At 42.9% G+C, this 19,612-nt stretch overlaps 1 protein-coding gene across 1 annotated transcript in view; it reads right to left on the bottom strand.

Moving 5' to 3' along the window:
- Pdcd1lg2 (programmed cell death 1 ligand 2) overlaps positions 1-14,663 on the bottom strand; it is a 34,214-nt gene extending 19,551 nt beyond the window's left edge. Inside the window, exons 1-2 of the mRNA XM_029536387.1 lie at positions 14,558-14,663; positions 1,729-2,034 (exon numbers count right to left, since the gene is read on the bottom strand). Of these exons, the coding sequence (XP_029392247.1) occupies positions 1,729-2,034; positions 14,558-14,612 (361 nt within the window). The 5' untranslated portion in view covers positions 14,613-14,663. The remainder of the gene's footprint in view (positions 1-1,728; positions 2,035-14,557) is intronic.
- Positions 14,664-19,612: the final 4,949 nt, after the last annotated feature.

The following is a 19,612-nucleotide window of genomic DNA, read 5'->3' as shown; positions in this document are numbered from 1 at the left end:
GGCATATAATGGTTGTACAAAACATAGATCATATTACCATTTTCATACATACACTGACCCCTCCATTACCCTCAGTCCCCCTCCTCCTTCCTCCCTTATCCCCTCCTGTCCCCCAATAGTCCCCTTTCACTTTGATGGCATCCCTTTCCCTTTATAGTCCACAGATGAGACCAAACATATTATACATTTCTTCCCAAGTCTTCATTATGTCTCTTTACACAGTGATTTCCAGTTCTATCCATTTTCCTATAAAGGACATGGTTATTTTCTTCATTACGGCTGAACTCTCCATTAATCACACACACTACATTTTCTTTATGCATTCATCTGTTGTGGGCAACTAGACTGTGACTTGCCTAAGAGGAATAGTTCTACCATAAATGTGGTGTGTGCTTTTATGGTAGGCTAACTTAGGGTCCTTTGAATTTATACTTAGGAGCACTATAGCTTGATTAAATGATAGTACTATTTTTAGTTTTTTAAGGAACCTCTATTCTGATTTCCACTGTGGCTAGACCACAGTGAAATCTAAAGTAGACCAAATGAAAACACAGCCTTTTATCTTTAGCAACATCTGTTTTTCTCATACTAGCAATCTGCTAGCTACCTAACTTGTAGTTAAATGTAGCTATAAATGGAAGCTTCCACTTCCCCCAGAAGCCATCTTTCCCATGAGCACCAAGTAATTATACTGCCATTGGGAAGTTCATTCTTATGCCATCAGCTTCTTCCTTCAGGCACTTGCGTGACTTAGTAAAATAACATAATAAGCAAAGTGGTTAAGAATCTGAAAGGTGTTGTCTTACTCGTCATAGTGGCTCACAATAAAGTGAAAATGTTCTTCTTATATGCTTTTGTCTTAACAGGACCCAGGTGAATTTCAAATAGTCACTGTACTGGCTGGGTTTGTGTGTCAACTTGACACCAGCTAGAGTCGTCACAAAGCAAGGAGCCTCGGTTGAGGAAATGCTTCCATGAGATCCAGCGGTAAGGCATTTTTTCAATTAATGATCAGTGGGGGAGGGCCAAGCCCATGGTGGGTGGTGCCTTCCCTGGGCTGGTAGTCCTGGGTTTTGTAAGAAGGCAGGCTAAGCAAGCCACAAGAAACCGAGCAGTAAGTTGTACCCTCTGTGGCCTCTTGTTTCCAGGTTCCTGCCTTGCTTGAGTTCCTGTCCTGACGGCCTCCAGTGATGGACTGTGATCCGGAAGTGTAAGCTGAATAAGCCCTTTCCTCCCTAGCTTGCCTTTTGGTCATGGTGTTTCATCGCAGCAATAGGAGGCCTAAGACAACCACTGAAATAAATCTTTGAGGGTTGCTTTCAATCTGTCATTAAACAGCTCATGAAATAATATAGGGCCTGACTGTAATTCCAAAAGCTTTCCCCTCTTGGAAAGTCAGGGCAGTATGTTCTTGACTGCAGGTAGCCATATTCCCGTTTCCAAGGGGAACCGAGCTGGAGGCACAGATGTGGCTCCATTAGTAAGTTATTTCAGCCAATGCTTTCCCGGAGTCCAGCAGAGGAAGAGGCCTGGTGTCTGCTCATTTTCCTGCCTTCCTCTGGCTCCGTTGTAAGCTTTAACACCCTTTACCTTTACTTATACCTTATACCACATGTCAAAAACCCATTTCCGTTCAGGTACTGTTTGCCCCTTTGAAGGGGCTGCCTCTTTAGACCCGGTCTCTGATTTTTGCCCTCTGTCAGAGATGACTTGCGGGGGGACACTCACCTTTGACTTTCACTGTCAGGTACTTGTAGTCCCAGGCGGCCCCGCAGATGACCAGGCAACGGTACTGCCCGGAATCTCTCACTTGGACACTGGGGATGTGGAACAAAGCCTTTCCCAGGGGCAGCTGCTCCTCCAGCAGGGTGGCTCTTTCACTTTGCGGAGAAGTATCGTTTTCTACCTTCTGCAAACTGGCTCTTAGCCCTTCCAGTTCAGTGCATTCTCTGCGGTCAAAATTGCACTCCAGGCTCACACTGCTGCCGAAGTCTACCGTGTACACTTCTTTAGGGGCTGTCACCGTGAATAAAGCTGCAAGGGAGACACAGCTTGCAGTTGTCTGCTTTTATGTCACGTTTCAGTTCTTCCGGAATGAGAGTTGTGTTCCCTCCCTCCTGCATCTTTTAGATCCTTGCCACTCTCTGGGCTCCTCTCTACCCTTCCCATATAGAAACAGTGGAGTTTTTGCCTCGGGACCTGGAGGTGGTTTTCTCATCTGAACATTCCCACCCGCACAGCTGATCCCACTTCTGTTTCTCCTTAACACCCCAGAAGGAGCTTTTGATGAATATTTTTATTTATTTATTTATTTATTTATTTATTTATTTATTTATTTATTATATGTAAGTACACTGTAGCTGTCTTCAGACACTCCAGAAGAGGGCATCATATCTCCTTCCAGATGGTTGTGAGCCACCATGTGGTTGCTGGGATTTGAACTCAGGACCTTCGGAAGAACAGTAGGGTGTTCTTACCCGCTGAGCCATCTCACCAACCCGTATTTCTTCTTTTGAGACCAAACCTTTCCTTAAGGTACCCTACCACTGAGATCTGCCTTATTTATTACCATTATATTTCTATCACCTGGGCTGACTCTCTTTAGTTTGTATGAAGTCAATTTTTACCTCTCTTTGCCAAATATCACCACCTCCAACCAGCAATAGTAACAACACCTCTTATCTCTCACAGAGCTCGTAGATCCATTAGTACCTCCTTTAGTCCTCCTGGAAGCCAGGGATACAGGCAGCATTGTTGCCCCCTTTAAAATGAAGTAAGGCACAGTATGGTTAAATTACTTGCCTAAGGGTGCACAGCTAAGACTTGTCCAGGATTTCTCAAGGTTTCACATGCTGTTAATCACCAAGTCATAAGAGCTCAGAGAAGATGTTCACTCTTTTGGATCAAGAAAGTCAAAGGGGAGGGGGAAAGAACTATTTTTAACCACTACAGGCCAAGTTCCAAGCAAGGTACGTTGTTACTATATTACCTAACACTATGACCTGAAATATGTATGGTCATTAAAATGTTATAATTTTGTTCAAAGACATTGGCTCTAAGAATACAGTTAATATGGTAACAATTTAGGGCCACTGGTGTTTGACCTGAAAAGCTGTAGTTTCTATTCACGGTATTTTCCAAAATTCGAGATGAATCTCATCAGAGACATGTGAGATAACTTCAGGTGGGACAAAACCAAAGCCTAAAGTGAACTGAATTATTTGGAGAGAAATTTATTACCTTCTCAATTTGATTCCAATCCTTCAACTACAGGCTTTCTAACTGGACTCTATTCTTTTGGAATGACTGTTTCTTCTTTTGCTAAGGTAGGGAGCCCCTTGGAAGATGACTCCCACTGGCAAGAATTTAGTAGGACTGTTTGATTTCCAGTGTTTGATTTTGTTCCTAGCCTCCCTTGTACTAGCCTGTTATTGAGTTTCTGCCTATACAAAGTTACCTGTTTGCTTGTATTTTTAAACAATGAGTTGTCTTAAATAACTCTGTAACAGAGCAGAAACAGCATAGGCAGTGTTTGTATGTAGAGATTGTGGGAACCTGTATCCTGCATCCTTCAGTAATGAATGGATATCCCAATGATGGAAGTCTGGTAAGACATGGAAATTATTTCTAAATCATCACAAAAGATTGGATTGAATTATACTCAATAGATCTCTTTTATCATTCATACAAGAAAATAATCTGATTATCAAATATTTGTAGGCTTTTAAAGAATATTTTCATTTAGTGAGCTTGAGTTCAAATTCCAACTATACCAGGATTAGTTAGGGACCTTTGGAACAGGGGAGGGGCTGGCTTTTAGCTTCTATGAATCTGTCTGTATGAGGTAAATATCCATCTCTTGGTTCTCTGGGGAAATCTGACCAAGATGGAGAGCGTGTATCACCCGTGTCTGGCAGCCAGCAGGGACTCAGAAAATGTTCTTCCAGGTGATGGTTAATTCTTGGGAAAGTAGTGCTCCATGTACGGAATGCACAGTCATCCTTTGTTGGCCAGAATAGTCTGTCCCTCCCTCCCTCTCCTTCCTCTTTTCTCTCTCCCTTCTCTCTCTTCCTTCCTCCTTCCTCTCTTTTCCTTTTTTTACTGACAGGGTCTCACTATGCATCCAGGCTGTTAGCTCATCCTTCTCCTGCCCCAGCCTTCTGAGTCCTCAGATTCTAGGTGCCCACCACAACTGTGGCAAACTAGGATATTTTAATTAACCAGGATGATTGTCTGTTCCCTGGCCCAACTCCCAGGTAGGAGTAACTTTTGGTTTTCCTGCTGGCTGATGGTTCACATTGCAATTCACTTTTAGATCATCTTTGGTTATAAGACAGGGCCTTGTTACATAGTTCTGTATAGTCTTGGACTCAAACCTTTCTTGCTTCAGCCTCCTGAGTGCTGGGGTGGCCAGGGTAGCCAGAGTGTGGCCATACTCAGCTTGCCAGTCACTTTTAATTCATGTTCCCCCCCCCAACTTCCATTATCCTTCAAACCTTAGAAATGAATAAGATTATTTGCTTTGGCATTTTTCTAGTATCCAGAATATTAATCTCACCTCTGGAGGATCAGGGAGGGAAAGGGGAGTGTGGTGAGGAGAAGGCTCCAAGCTTGCCTGCATTCACTTCTCCCTGAACATAGTTCACAAGAGATCACACAACTCAGCGACTGAGGGTCACCACCCAGCATACCAGACAATGATTTGCATAAATGAGCTTTACCAAAAATGACTGGACAGTTTATTACCTCCGTTCTCTGCCTTGACTACAATTAGAACATTAATGCACATTTTACACAGATCTGTAGTGTGGAGGAGATGCGCACACGCCCAGCGTTTGTTTGTGTAACATGAGGCCGAGAGAAAGGCTCTAAGGTGTATGCTTTCTATGCAAAACAGTGTAAATCATGCGTGTCCTTGCTGGATCAGGCTGAGAAGACCCTGGGATCATACTAGTAAAAAAAAAAAAAAAAAAAGGATGTAACTCAGGAATTCCTGTATGATTCTATTTTGTAGACTCCTTTGCATGCTGAAATGACAAGTTCTTATGTACTTAGTGTTTAGATCCATTATTAGGAGAACTGTGATGATTGGTCTTAATTCGATGGGATTTTGAAACACCTAGGAGACTTAACTGAGCAGGGAAGATCCCCGCCTGGAACAGGAGTGACAGCATCCCATGGACTGGGGTCCTGGGCTGAGTAAAACCGAGAAAGGTAGCTGAGTATCAGCCTTCTTCTCTTGCTTCCTGAAGGCAGATGCCACGTGACAGCCACCTGACATCTGCTACGCTGCCTTCCCCACCACTGTGGACTACTGCGTCCTCTTCAGTGGTGAAACAAAATAAACTCTTCTCCCTTAGGTCGCTTCTGCCAGGCTGTTACTAGATACAGCCAGGGAGAAACGTGACTGAATTAGAAATCGTCTCTACACCCTTCACTCACTTGTAACTAGAAGATACTTTGTTCCAAATCCACTCTGCCCTGGGAGGAATATACTAGCTATTTTCTGAGCATTTAGTTTAGGAATTTACTACTATTAAAGTATGTTCCCCCCTTCTAAATTTCAGATGCCCCAATGGAACACAAGGAGAGAGGTGGTGAAAGGGAGAGAGGCATGTGCAAGGAAGGTGTAGTTGTGTGTCTGAGTAACTGGCTGGATAGATTTGGAGATGTGTTGAACAGCTAAGCTGTTTACCACTCTGTAGCTTCTTCTCATGAGAGAGGAGAGAGAGCCCCTAACTTCCTCTGGAACTCCCCTGCCATTACCACAGAACTTCCCTCATCCCCTGCCCCAACCTTTTATAAACACGTGGCTTCTCTTTTCTTTTCAACACCACCCCCGCCCCCACCCCTAGCAGAATAAATGCCTTGAGCTTTAGAAATACATTTTACCTTTCGGACAGGCGACTTCTGGGGGCTTGTAGGTAGTATTTACAAGAGGAAAGAACAATTAACTGACAAACCATGCATCAGGATGCTTCACAATGACTGAGAATTGTTACTTAGACTAACCTCACCTCAGTTAAAGCTTCCAAGACATGCAAAGCTTTGGGCTTGATTCCTCACAAAATGGGTAGTTTAGGAGATGCAACATGCGTTTGAAATTCTATAACTTTCAGCGTTTTGTGAATCACATTGGAAATGAAACCACTTGTAATGGATTCTGTACACAATTCTTTCTCAAGGCTGGCTGTCAGTGTGTTAGACTAACCAAGCCTGACACTGGAGCCTTCTGGGACTCTGCCTCCACCCACTCATGGTTGTTTTTAAATAAAAAATACCTGTGTGCTGTGTATTGAGGTTCAAGATTCTGGTGGTGGACAGTCCAAGAAGCTTGGTGTGACCACACAGCCCTGCCTGTGCCCTAACCTGGTGAAGAAGCAGAAAGGGATGGCCATACTCCTGAGGTAGTTTCCCATTATAACTACCCACTCTTCAGGGACAGATGGTATTCTTTTTTATCAGTGTGGACATTTGGGATTTAATTACCTTCTGTTAGACCCTACCTCTTAAAGCTTACACCATTGCCCTGGAGGTGTAAGGGAACAGGAACCTTTGAGGACCATATATCCAGACCATAGCAAAGACTTTTTTTTTTTTATAGAAAAAAAAACATTAATGCCCAAACCCTATCTTTAGATGAAGTTATTATTGGGGTAGAGCAGACGCTCATGTTGCAGTTTTCCTGGGAGTTTCTAACTTGCAGGCAGTACTGGATGAGTCTAATTAGGCAGATCAAACATCTGCATTTGCAAACACCGATTACCACCTTGCCACCTGAAATGTTGCTTTCAGCTTCACCTGAGCACTAATTAGAAAACACAGACTCTCAGGCTTGCCCCAGAATCTGTGAAGCAGTCTTAGGACTGTGTAACTGGGGAAAGAGTGGTAGTTAACCTTTATTAAACACACGGATCCCAACACTAAGGGACTCTTCTATCCTTCTCTGTTTGGTCCTCTGTCAACCCTCCATAGTAGGCGATACTGTTCGTATGTTACAGGTTTTAAGAACAGTTTGCTTAAGGCCAGTGAGTGGTGGCTATGGAAATGGAACACAAATTCATCTCTAGCTATAATTCGCTCTCCTCCCTGCTCTGATGACTCGGTTGTGACTCTGCCAGCTACTGCCAGCAAGAGGAGACAGCACCTAAGACTGAGTGAGGTAAACTTTTGGCTTTGTGGTAAGGTAACTGTGTTTTCTCTTGCATTGCATTTGCTGTGCAGTAACTAAATTAAGCTTCAGTCTAGAACTGAACTTCCGAAGTGATCAGACAAAGGACACCAAACTTAGATAATTTGGGAGTCTTTTTTTTTTTGGATCCTGAGGTCAATTTAGCATTTTGAAAACAGGCCTTGATGACAGCCCTGCCACCTGTCACATCTCCAGGAAACACAAAACAAATCATTTGCATTCTCTCCCAAGATAGTTTCCTTGTTAGGCTAATTTTGAACTTTTTTCTATTGAACAACAGAAGTTTACTTTTCTTTCTTTCTTTTTTTTTTTTTTTTTTTTTTTTTTTTTTTTTTTTTTTTTTTTTGCCTTCCTATACAGTGTACTTGAAATAAAAGACGGGACTGGGAGGCTTTTCACAAAGTCCCTAACAGTTTCAGAAAACTGTTCTGTGCATTAGGCTCATGCTCTGCTGCTCTGCGTTCTGAGCATTGCACAGAACATCCTTCACTGTAGAAATCCTACCCTGGCCAGGGTCCATTCCTTTGCTGTCTTACTTCCTGTTTGCATCGCTGCTATGGCAGAATAGCTGACAAGAAGCACCATTAGGAAGGAAGGGCTTGGCTTGCCTTGGCTCACTGTCTGAGGAGGTACAGTCCATCACAGCAGGCAAGGCCTGGCAACAGGAGCGATCACACTGCGCCTGCAGTCAGGACACTCATTTCAACTTACTTTCTCCCTTTTATTCTGTCCAAGACGACAGCCCACAGCACAATGCCACCCACACTCAGGGTGAGTCTTTCTTGCCCAGTTAAATATTTCTGGAAACACCCTCTTGGTGGTTCTGAATCACAAGCTGATTATCAATATTAGCCATCATACTCATACATATCAAGAGTCATTGACAATCAGGATGACTGGGGTGTGTTCTGCACCAGAGTCCCTCAAGCAGCATCATGGCCAAATTCTCCTTCTCCACCCCTACCTGCTTCCACCCACATCTGGAAGATGGAGGGTAGTAAAGAGGGGAAACCTCCATGATACAAAGTATTGGTCTGCTTCTGCCTAAGACATAAATATAAAAATAAATACTACCTGTTAAGTACATCTGGGCTACAAGATTGTTTTAGATTTTTCAATAAAAGACAAAAAAGGAAATCAACTGTAAAGTTACAAGAATCAAATGAAGAGGATACTCTCAAAAAGCTGGGCACACACCATGGGCAAAAAAAAAAAAAAGTAAACTTCTGCTGTTCAATGGGGAAAGGTTCAAAATTAGCTTAAGGAGGGTCAGTGGACCCGCACAACTATGAAGTATTGCTTTGTGACAAAGAGTCCAAGGTGCTTCCCTCTGAAGAAAAGACGGAGAACAGTGGGGCCTCAGTGGGTGAATGAGCATTGTTATGCCTTTGGCTTACACCCCCATATGCTGTATAAACACTAACTCAAACTTGATTGCAAACCTAAATGTAGCGTGAACAGTTACGAGATGTTAGGAAAGAATCCTTTAGGTTTGAACTGCTGAGAGATCAGAAGTGTGGGACATGAAACATGACACCCTTAAGTCAGACCACGATGAGTATGTTAATGAAGCCTTGTTAAAAGAATGGAAAACAAGCTGAGAGATAATATTCATAAACCATATACCTGATAATGAACTTACATCTCAGATAAATAAGGAACCCGCACCACTTTGCCATGAAAGGAAGAACCCAATTAAAAAATTATTCGATGATTTGCATACACAGTTTACCAAAGAAGAGAATTGATTAGACAATAAGCACATTAAAATCATTAATGGTCACTGGAAAACCGAAAGCTACAACCACAGCAAGGTATTTCTATGCATCTCTGGGGGTAACAGAGGGAAACGAGACAATGTTGCTACCAGGGCTAACCGAAACTTTCAGACACTGCTGATGACGGTGTAAAGTTGGTACAACTGCTATGGAAATCTAAGAATTTCCTATACATTTATTTATAATGGCCATAGGGTCTGGAAATTCAATATAGCTAGCAAGTATAAAATGTATGTCCACACAGAAACCTATTTGCAAACATCTATAGCAACTTTATTTAAAATCACCAGAAATGGGAAATAGCCCATATAAATGCCCTCCAACTGGGAATTGGATCACAGTGCACATACCACTCAATAACGAAAAGAAATAAGCCATTGATAAAGACAGCAACATGCATGAACCTCAAATGCATTACACTAAGAGAAAGAAGGCAGATAGCCAAGTGTCTGTAGACTATGCTGTACACATGTGTGGACATATCACAGTGAATTCCACTAAACAATATAATTAATGTATATTAATAATAAAAAATAAGTAATTACACAAAGACTATCTAATCCTGCTTTGATTGCAGAGGCCATTACATGACCATGTATTTGTCAAAATACACAGATTTTTTTTATTGAAAAGGTGAATTTTACTGGAAGTAAACTTAAATACTTTTAATATAAAAAAATGTAGAGCTAATTCTGTTAAATCTTTATAGGTAGTATATATTGGCATTTCTTCTAGCTTCTGCCCCACTTTTACCTGGCAACAGCCAGGCTTGCCTGACTCACTATAAAAGGGGCTGCTTGCCCCCCCCCCCCGCTCTTGCTCTCCTCTTCCCTCTCTGCGCCTTCTCTCCCCACTACCCTCCCCCTCTTTTCCCCACATGTTCATGACTGGTCTCTACTTCTCCTCCTCCTCCTCCTCCTCCTCCTCCTCCTTCCTCCCCCCTCTCTGTCTCTACTACCCCCTCAACTCACCTCCCTATGCCCTAAATAAACTCTATTCTATACTGTACCATTGTGTCCCTCAGAGGGAAGGGATGTCTCAGCATGGTCCCACAGAGGCACCCCCTTCTCCCACATGATACCACACTTCCATCAGACATATCCCTGGCTTCTTTATCTTTTTTTTTTTTTTTTTATAAAACACAACAGTATCTCTACAGAATATATATAAGGAAAGAGTTGATAATTAATGGATCATGAAATCAGAACAATTCAGGCTACTCTACAGTCTTGTAGGGGTTCACTTACCCCAGATACTGAAATTACTGCAATGCCCATCAACTAGGTAAATCAACTATAGTGTGTTCAGTGAAATATATAGTTGCTTAAAACCTGGGGTTGCTTCCATTTGCTGTCTTGGAATCTACAAAGAACGCAAACTGTCTGAATGCTTTAAGAGATTTCTTTTAATCATCGGTAACCAATTGTTTTTAATGAAGATCAGGGCCGTAACAATGAGGCCATGAGCAGGACTTTGAGGAGCAGCCAGCTTGGGCTGTAGAGGGTGAGTTCCTGGAGGTGGGGGGCTATGAACACTCTGTGGGTATTTCCAGCAGTGTTCGGTCAGGTCAAGCTTGCATCTGTTTCGTGTGGTTTTTAGTGTCCGTGGCATCTTACAGCAGGGTGATTTATAGGAGAGTTATTAAAGCAATTCCTGTAAGTAAAATGAGCATCCAGGGGCCCACCCCTCATCCAAGAACTAGAGCATAACCAGTGATGCCTGTACTGCTTCCAGAGGTAACTGATACTGAGTCATGTGCTTCTCAATGTCTTGCCTGTTTCAGCTTCACCTAATTATTGAGAGATGCTCCAGCAGCAGACTTAGGAAAAAGGCATTGTACTGTGTGTCATCCTTCCTTCTGGGTGTTTCACAGACGCAACAGCTTGTTTGTGTATTTACTTCCATGTTTATAATAACGTATCCTTGCCGTAGACGGTGATTTCTCTATTTTAGAGCATTAGGAAAGTCACTATCTATCTGTAATGACTAAATGATCCACTAAGCATTAGTTTTTTAATTTAAAACTAGAAATGTATGCACAGAGGGTAATGAGGAATCATATTTGGATAACTCCTGGGTAAGAACTGTTTTGTTCAGGGAAGATACAGGTCAAGGGCTACACACTAAGCAATTACAGAAGTGGGGTCCTCTTACGGAGATAACCAAGGTACCCTCTCAGACCCTGGGTATCATAGCCCAACTACTCCCAGGATCTTTTTAAAACTCTCCTATATTCTTAAAATTTTTGTATTTTGTAAATAATACCTGAATGCACAATTCCTATTTAAAAGCCTAAACAAACACACAATGATACTGTACTTTTCCTTTTCCTCATTATCCCAGACCTTTTCCCCTTCAGTCACCATTGAATAACCACCAACATTCCTCAGGTTTGTTTTCTAGATGCCCCCACCAACAGCTTTCTAAGAAATCTGTTAATTAAAATACCTTAATTAGAAAGACACATAATGAATCGGTTAAAACACCACACAAGAAGGCGTTCTAATTTAACACTCTTTTTTTGTTTGTTTGTTTGTTTGTTTTTGTTTTTCGAGACAGGGTTTCTCTGTATAGCCCTGGCTGTCCTGGAACTCACTTTGTAGACCAGGCTGGCCTTGAACTCAGAAATCCACCTGCCTCTGCCTCCAGAGTGCTGGGATTAAAGGTGTGCGCCACCACGCCTGGCTAAAATCTCATTATGGATGGTGTGAGCCATCATGTGGTTGCTGGGATTTGAACTCAGGACCTCTGGAAGAGCAATCAGTGTTCTTAACCACTGAACCATCTCTCCAGCCCGTAACACTCATTTTAATTAAAATGTTCTTCAAAGGAAGAGTAGAAAGGAATTTCAAGTTTACTGACCGAGCAAAACATGCTGTTTGGGTTTTCTTTTCATTAATTCATCAGCATAACTCATTACACATATGTTTTGGTTTGTAAAATGCTCAGAATACACATTAAAACACATCTCCAGAATACTGAAGGGCTGAGAAGCACCTAAAGAAATGTTCAACATCCTTAGTCATTTGGGAAATGCAAATCAAAATGACCCTGAGATTCCACCTCACACCAGTCAGAATGGCTAAGATCAAAAACTCAGGGGACAGCAGATGCTGGCGAGGATGTGGAGGAAGAGGAACACTCCTCCATTNNNGTNGGAATGCAAGCTGGTACAACCACTTTGGAAATCAGTTTGGTTGTTCCAGCTATACCATTCCTGGGCATATACTCAGAAGATGCTCCAACATGTAATAAGGACACATGCTCCACTATGTTCATTGCAGCCTTATTTATAATAGCTAGAAGCTGGTAAGAATCCATATGTCCTTCAACAGAGGCATAGATACAGAAAATGTGGCACATTTACACAATGGAGTATTACTCAGCTATTAAAAACCATGAATTCAGGAAGTTCTTAGGCAAGTGGATGGAACTAGAAAATATCATCCTGAGTGAGGTAACCCAATCACAAAAGAACACACATGGTATGCACTCACTGGTAAATGGATATTAGCCCAGAAGTTCAGAATAGCTAAGATACAATTCACAGCCCACATGAAGTTCAAGAAGAAGGAAGACCACAGTGTGGATACTTTAGTCCTTCTTAGAAGGGTGATCAAAATACCCCTGGGAGGAGATACAGAGACAAAGTTTGGAGCAGAGACTGAAGGAAAGGTCGTCCAGTGGCTGTCCCATCTGAGGATCCATCCCATGTACAGCTCTCAAACCCAGACACTATTGCGGATGCCAACAAGTGGATATCAACAAGCCTGATAGAGCTGTCTCCTGAGAGGCTTTGCCAGTGCCTGACAATTAAGGGAGTGGAGGCTTACAGCCATCCATTGGACTGAGCACAGGGTCCCCAGTGGAGGAGCTAGAGAAAGGACCCAAGGAGCTGAAGGGGTTTGCAGCCCCATAGGAGGAACAACAATATGAACCAACCAATACCCTCAGAGCTCCCAGGAACTAAACCACCAACCAAAGAGTACACGAGGAGGGGCTCAAGGCTTCAGTCGCATATGCAGCAGAGGGACAGCCTTGGAGGACATCAGTGAGAGGAGAGGCCCTTGGCCTTGTGAAGGCTCGATGCCCCAATGTAGGGGAATGGCAGGACAGGGAAGCAGGAGTGGGTGGGTTAGTGAGCAGCAGGAGGACGGGACAGAGAGGTTTTCGGAAAGGAAACCAGGAAAGGAGATAAAATTTGAAATGTAAATAAAGAAAATATCTAATTGAAAAAAAAAAAGAAAAAATGTATATCTCCATTTTAAAACCTTTGTAAAAATCTCACCTCCAGTTAGATGATTTACAATTTATTGTCTACCTTTATCTAGTACTGATAGCACTGTAATAGGGGTGGGGGAAGAGCAGAAAGGACATGAGTGTGTGCAAATCTTTCATATGCCACCTAGTAACTAACTATGTCATCTCGGACACATTAAAACACCTTCCCATGTCTCAGCCTCTCTTCTTGCCAAATGAGTGTTGTGAAGACTGAATGAGACACATACACTGCCTTGCACATGTTTGCCACATATCTGCCCTTGTGTGAATGTAAGCATGCCTTGCTTCCTCCATCCTTCCTGCTCCCTCAACATACCTCAGAGCTCATAAAGAGTGTGATTGCCTCGTGCTGCTTTTCTTAAAAGAAACAGTCCTTTCTCTACAGAGAGAGCCAGTGTATGTGTGTGGGAGGTGGGGGTGGGGGTGGGGGTGGAGGGAGGGGGGCCGGCGCAACAAAACCCCCAAACAAAACAAAAATACTAAAACAACAAACCCAAAACTTGCCATCCCTGTCTCCCTAGCTCGTTCTTTTCCTAAGCATCCCACGGGAAAAAGAAGAAGTGTGGAAGAGGAGCATGGACTGACCCCCTGGACAGAATGAAATGGGAGGAGACAGCTACCTATCAAAGACTATCCAACGCCAAAGGACCGCTTTCCCATGAGGCCTCGCAAGGAAAGCCTCGTGCTCCTGCTGTAGAGCATCCGGGTCCTTAGCCCCACAACTGTTGCTGTTTTTAACCTCCTAATGTTCTCTTGGTACTGCAGGCCCGATGGCACACACCAGTGGTCTGAAACGCCTTCCCCAGGGAAACAATTCTGAAACAACTTTCTCCCTTCTAAACCACATCCTCCACTAGATGTCCCATCGTCAAGTTCAAAGGCGTAGCCTTCAGACTGAGTTTTCATTGGGGCTTTATTGTCGCTGAGTTTCCAAATCAGTCCACGTTATGGCATTAAATAACCAGTGGCTGCGGCCATTGCTTGTTAAAAGAAACTCACATGAGTAACGAAGCCCTCTATGCTTGTCTCAGTCACTGTCCCTGATAGAGGGCAAACGGGTAGCTGCTTGGCACCTTACATTAAAGGGAACGGGCTCTTAGTCCATTCAGACACATGTGATTCACTGCAAGCATTGGGTAGTGGGGAGAGATGCATCAATACCCTGGAAAGCATTCTTTTCTGCTACTTGAAATATTCAGTAACCATACTCCCTCTCAAAGAATGCCCACAGACACTCATTTCCGGCTTTGGCTAGGGACTACCACCTGCTCATCATTCCCAGGACCCTCCCATCGTCCTTTCTTACCTGCCACATGATGAAGTTGCAAGCTCAGGTTCAGTATCGGCAGCAGGAGCATCATGGTCTGTGTCAATCTGAAACAGACAATTGAGAGTCTCAGGGCTCCGCGCGCTTTCCCCCCGTCTCTGGTAGTTTAACTCATCCCAAGAGCATGGTAATGACTAAGAATCCAATCTGATGGGAGATGCAAGTGACAATGGAGGAGCAAAGACAAGAAGAGAGGCTGCGGGTTCCTTTTCTGGAGAAGAGCTTATTATGCACAGCAAAGAGGAAGGCGGCACTCTTTCTGAATTCAAATGAGCTGCTCTTCTTGCTGCTCGAAGGGCCTTTTCTGGAGAGCAAGGTGGACAGCAGCAGTCACCCACACTGGCAATCATCCGTATCCTCGAGGGCCTCCATGTCACTTTCTAAAGTTCAGTCAGTACCCAAATCAGCCGCCTTGTTTACCTAATGACAAGCCATCGTCTGTAGCTGGACTGGAACTTGGGGAGGGTGAGCCTGGAGAACAGGGCTCAGGAGATCAGAGCCGGTGTATCAAATATGTATTAATTGATTGAGCAGAAAACATCAAGCTGCTGAGTGCTGCCACCCAATGTGCCGGTTGTGTGGTTTGTCTCTTAATGAGTTTTCTAATTATTATCTTTCAAATTACCTATTTTGGGGGGAGGGGGGTTGAAACAGGGTCTCAGATTGTATAGGCTGGACTCTATCTATGTAGCATAGGCTGACTTTGAACTCCTGATCCTGCTTCCACTTTTCAAGTACTAGGATTACAGGCAAGTGTCACCATGACTGACCCACTTTTTATTCTTTTGAACATATTAAATAGAGGTAATTTTTTTCTTACTTATTCTAAGATGTACCTCAAAGAAGCTTAGTAAAGTCTGTATGCTGAAAATGTTTACCTCCATGTTATAAAACTTTTATTAGCTAACTGTTAATTGTCTTACACAATGGATTTCATTGTAACTCTTTGCACATATTTATAATGTACTTTGGTTGTGTTTATTCCATTTACTGTATCTGCCACTTCCCCCCATCTCCTCATTGCCTCCTTCCTCATTAGCGGTTCTACAAATGGCATTGAATTCTTCCTTATGGCTGAATAATGTTCTATCATCATTCATATGTATATATATATATGTGTGTGTGTGTGTGCATATATATATGTATATATACATATGTATGTATATATTCCATTTATTTATTAATGAGTACATGGGTCAGCATCATAACTTGCTTACTATAAATGGTGCAGCAATAAGCATGGATATATGAATATTTTGGAAGCTGACTTAGACTTCATTGGGTATACTTGGGGGAGGGGAACAGCTGGATCATATGGTGGTACCAGTTTTAGTTTTTTAAGGAATATCCATGCTGATTTCCATAGTGGCTGTACTAATTTACACTCCCATCAGCAGTGTGCAAGGGTTAATTTTGCCTGCATCTTTGATGTTTCCTTGATGATAGCCATTATGATTGGGTGGGTGTCTGTCTTCTGAGAGCTCTCAGGTCTGCCAGGGACAGGAGGTGTGGCAGGCCCTGTTCTAGGAGACAGGAGGTGTGGCAGGCCCTGCTCTAGCTCAGTGTGGCTCCATCTCCTGTTTCACTTCTGACCTCAGGTTTTCTGCATTCACAGAGCACTCAAGTTTGAAGCCAGATGGGAAGGCACACTGCTGTCAGCCCTTCTGTCTTGAAAGGACTTGAGGCTTTATTAGCCAGAGTAAGCTGCACACCTCAGGCCTGGGAAAGCAGAGCCAGTAAGCAGGTGGAGGCTTCTCTCTGGAGCCCCAGGACTTTATTTGCATTTTTTAGAGAGGACACTGCTTCGGTTAGAGAGTAGACTGCTTTTGGAAGGATGAGCTGCAATGCAGATGTAGGAGGACACTGTATACGTTTGCATTAGGGTGCTGGGCTAGTGGAGGGAGTGATCTGCTGAGGGTTTTTAAAATGTGTTCATTAAATTTATTTTTAAATGTTCAATAACTTTATTAAAATGCTGTTAACACACAAAATCAGGCCATATAAACTTAATGCAAACTCTAGCACAGTATTAATTCAGTGGACTGCTTATATGCATAGAGTTGGGTAACCAATACCACTATTTAATTTGGCAAATCTTACTTACTACTAAAAAAAGGAACCATACCCACTCAGAGATATTCCCATTTCCCCTTCCTTTTTCCAGAATCCTGGCAGTTGTCCATCTGTGTTGGTCAACTGCTTGTGTTGACATTTCATAGAAATGACATTGAGTAGCCCTTGACCTTTTGTGGCTTGCTTCTTGCACTGAACATGATGTCAAGATTTATCTGTTGTGCAGCACATATCAACACTTTATTCCTTTCATAATGGGAAGTTATTGCGTTGTATAATAAGCCAAATTTGTTTATCACTTGCTAACATTTTCTCATAAGAACTAAATCTGTTCTGTTCATATCTAGGCCTCTAATCTGTTTTGAGTTCGTTTTTGTGTAGGAGCAAGGTTCTTTTGCACATATTCCAATAAATTTATTTTATAAAACTAAACTATCCTTTTTCTGTAGAAACATCTCAGGATCCTGGATGATAAACACAGGATGTATTCCTGGACTCTGCATCCATGTTGCTCAGGTCTGTGTCTGTTCTCTGCCCCCATCATACAGTGCCATTTACTGTAGCTTTGTGAAAAGTTTAAAATCAGGAAGTGAGGCCGTCAGTTTTGAAGTCCCCTCTCCCTCTCCCTCTGGCCCTTCCTCCTCCTTTCCCTTGAATTTCTCTCTCTTGAGTTTCTATATGAATTTTAGCATCAACTTGTCTATTCTGCACAAAAGGAACTGGTGTGCTTTGGTAGGAATTACATAGACTCTGCAGTTTCATAATTATCTCAACAATGTTGTCTTTCAAACTCTGAAAGCAGTATTTTGATTTTCTTTTTTTCAGATTCTGAAATATTTAAAAAAAATTATTATTGGCGATAAAGCCATGTGTGGGAGCATGTGCTGTGGTATGCATCTGGAAGCTAGCTTTGGAAGTTGGCTCTCCTTTCATGTTTATGTGAGGTTTAGGAATGGATCTGAGGTCACCAGGCTGGCTCAATAAGCATCTATACTCACTAGGCTCTCACCATACCAAGGTTTTAAACTTTTTATTTGCATATTTAAAAGCTTTACATTCTAATAGTTACACATTCTAATAATTAAAATAATTTGAAAAAAAAAAAAAAAGAGGCACTCTGATTATAGGACATGTTGCAGCCTGCGGGACACAGCGGGTGACCTTGGATTTTACTCCTGGTCTCACCACTTCCCACATCCAGCTTCTTCGCTCACTAGCAGGAAGTTCTTTCTCTTTCCTGCCAGTCAAACCTGTGGATGTGAGAGGTAAGCCCAGCGAGGACTTTGTTGCCAGTTGTTACAGATTCAGTATTGTGAAAGAGAGAACCCCGGGTCTTTTAAACTTTGTCCAGCCCCTTCACATTTTACAAACCTAAACAGAGTAACCAAGTGAGATCCGAAGGCGATGCTGCTTGCGGAGAGCTCACTGCCTGTGGGCGGCACTTGCCTCACCATCTGCCCGCTCACCTCTGTCTGCTTGTTTCTTTTGAGGGAAGAGATTCTCTCTTAACATTTCTGGGATCTTCAGTCTCCACTTACTGAGCTTCAGGATGTCAGCCACGTCAGGCGTTTCAGATAAGGTTGAGGAGAGAAGCCAGTGAAGTGTGTGTGAGCAATAAAGCCTGATCTTTTACAGAGTATCCCATTTTCTTAGAGCTATGTTTTGGAAAGGGGAAAAAAAAACCACCTATAGGACATTGCTGACAGTATAGGTAATTTAAAGGAAATACAGAAAAGCTCCTGGGCTTAGGGATGGAGTCATTAGGACACTAGAGAACGAGGAACATCCATTAGATCTAAAATGCCTGCTAGAGTTCTGAGAGAAGTTCCTCAAGGTGTGGAAGGGCAGACGGTATAAAGCTGGAGGTAGAGGTAAGACCTGCGTAACGGTCATGTCTGCATGACATCAGGTATGAGAGATGGGGAGAACAAAGTGGGACGCAACAGACCTGAGGTACTGGCTGCAACATGTCTAGACCTTTGTAAGGAGAGGGCACCGGCAAAGAGGAGGTAGGAGAAGGGCAAAAGCCCCGATGGCAGCGCCGGACCGTTACCTTATACCGTGCGGTTACCTCACCTGTTCACTTTAGATTTTGATATGGGTGTTCTGACCTTTGGTATATCGAAAGCTTGCTGACCCTGAATGGACCACCTTTCCCAAATTAGTCAGTCCCAAGAGGTGGCATCCATGGGCCAGGAACACCTTGTTTAAATGCAAACCAGGCAACTCAGAGCCTTTGTGTTCTATGGCCTGCTTTGATGGAGACCTTGACATAATTGTTCACTATCCAGTGGTCTTACTCCTCATGAAAAGACACTATAAGACTAGCAACTAATCCTTGCTGAAAGCCAGCAGAAATTGTATTAATTCATCCCAAATCTGCTTTTCCTGTCTCACTTTTTAATTCTGGTGAAATGGTAATATAGATATCTGCCCGTGTGTCTCTCTTCTCCTGGATAACAAGTTCCTGCCTCCTGTTAATTAACCCTGATGTTCCCCCATGTGCGACCTGGTGGCACAAGGCTTTTCCCTTTGAGATTCATAATTATTTCAGACTATCTTCCCAATGGCAGAATGAACGAAGGCCGAACACACCATGGATTAACAGTAACAAAGCACTTAGGTTGTTTTCAGATATCTTCAGAATCCACTTGAGGTGGGGTTGAAATTGGTGCTTCTAGAACGGACAGTCGTGGAAGAAGCCAAATCATATGGTCAACGGAAGGTCAAACATGTCTATTGCAGAACCTAACTCTCCTGGATAAGAAAGGGAGTGCCTAAAGACTCATAGTGTGCATCTGTCTGTCTGCAAAGGAATCCTAAAACCCTCTCTCACCATCACTATACAATGTCTCCCATCTCCTTCAAATAAATTCCCTATGCATCCATTAAGAAGGCAAGTTTGAGTGTATTACTGCCCTGACCCTTACTAAGTAGTGCCTTTCTTTGTGGAGTGGGTAG

This window comes from Mus pahari, chromosome 1 (genome assembly GCF_900095145.1).
Source record: "Mus pahari chromosome 1, PAHARI_EIJ_v1.1, whole genome shotgun sequence".
NCBI classification, from domain to species: domain Eukaryota; kingdom Metazoa; phylum Chordata; class Mammalia; order Rodentia; family Muridae; genus Mus; species Mus pahari.
The sequence above is the reverse complement of the archived record's forward strand: the minus strand, read 5'-3'. Positions and strand labels throughout refer to the sequence as shown.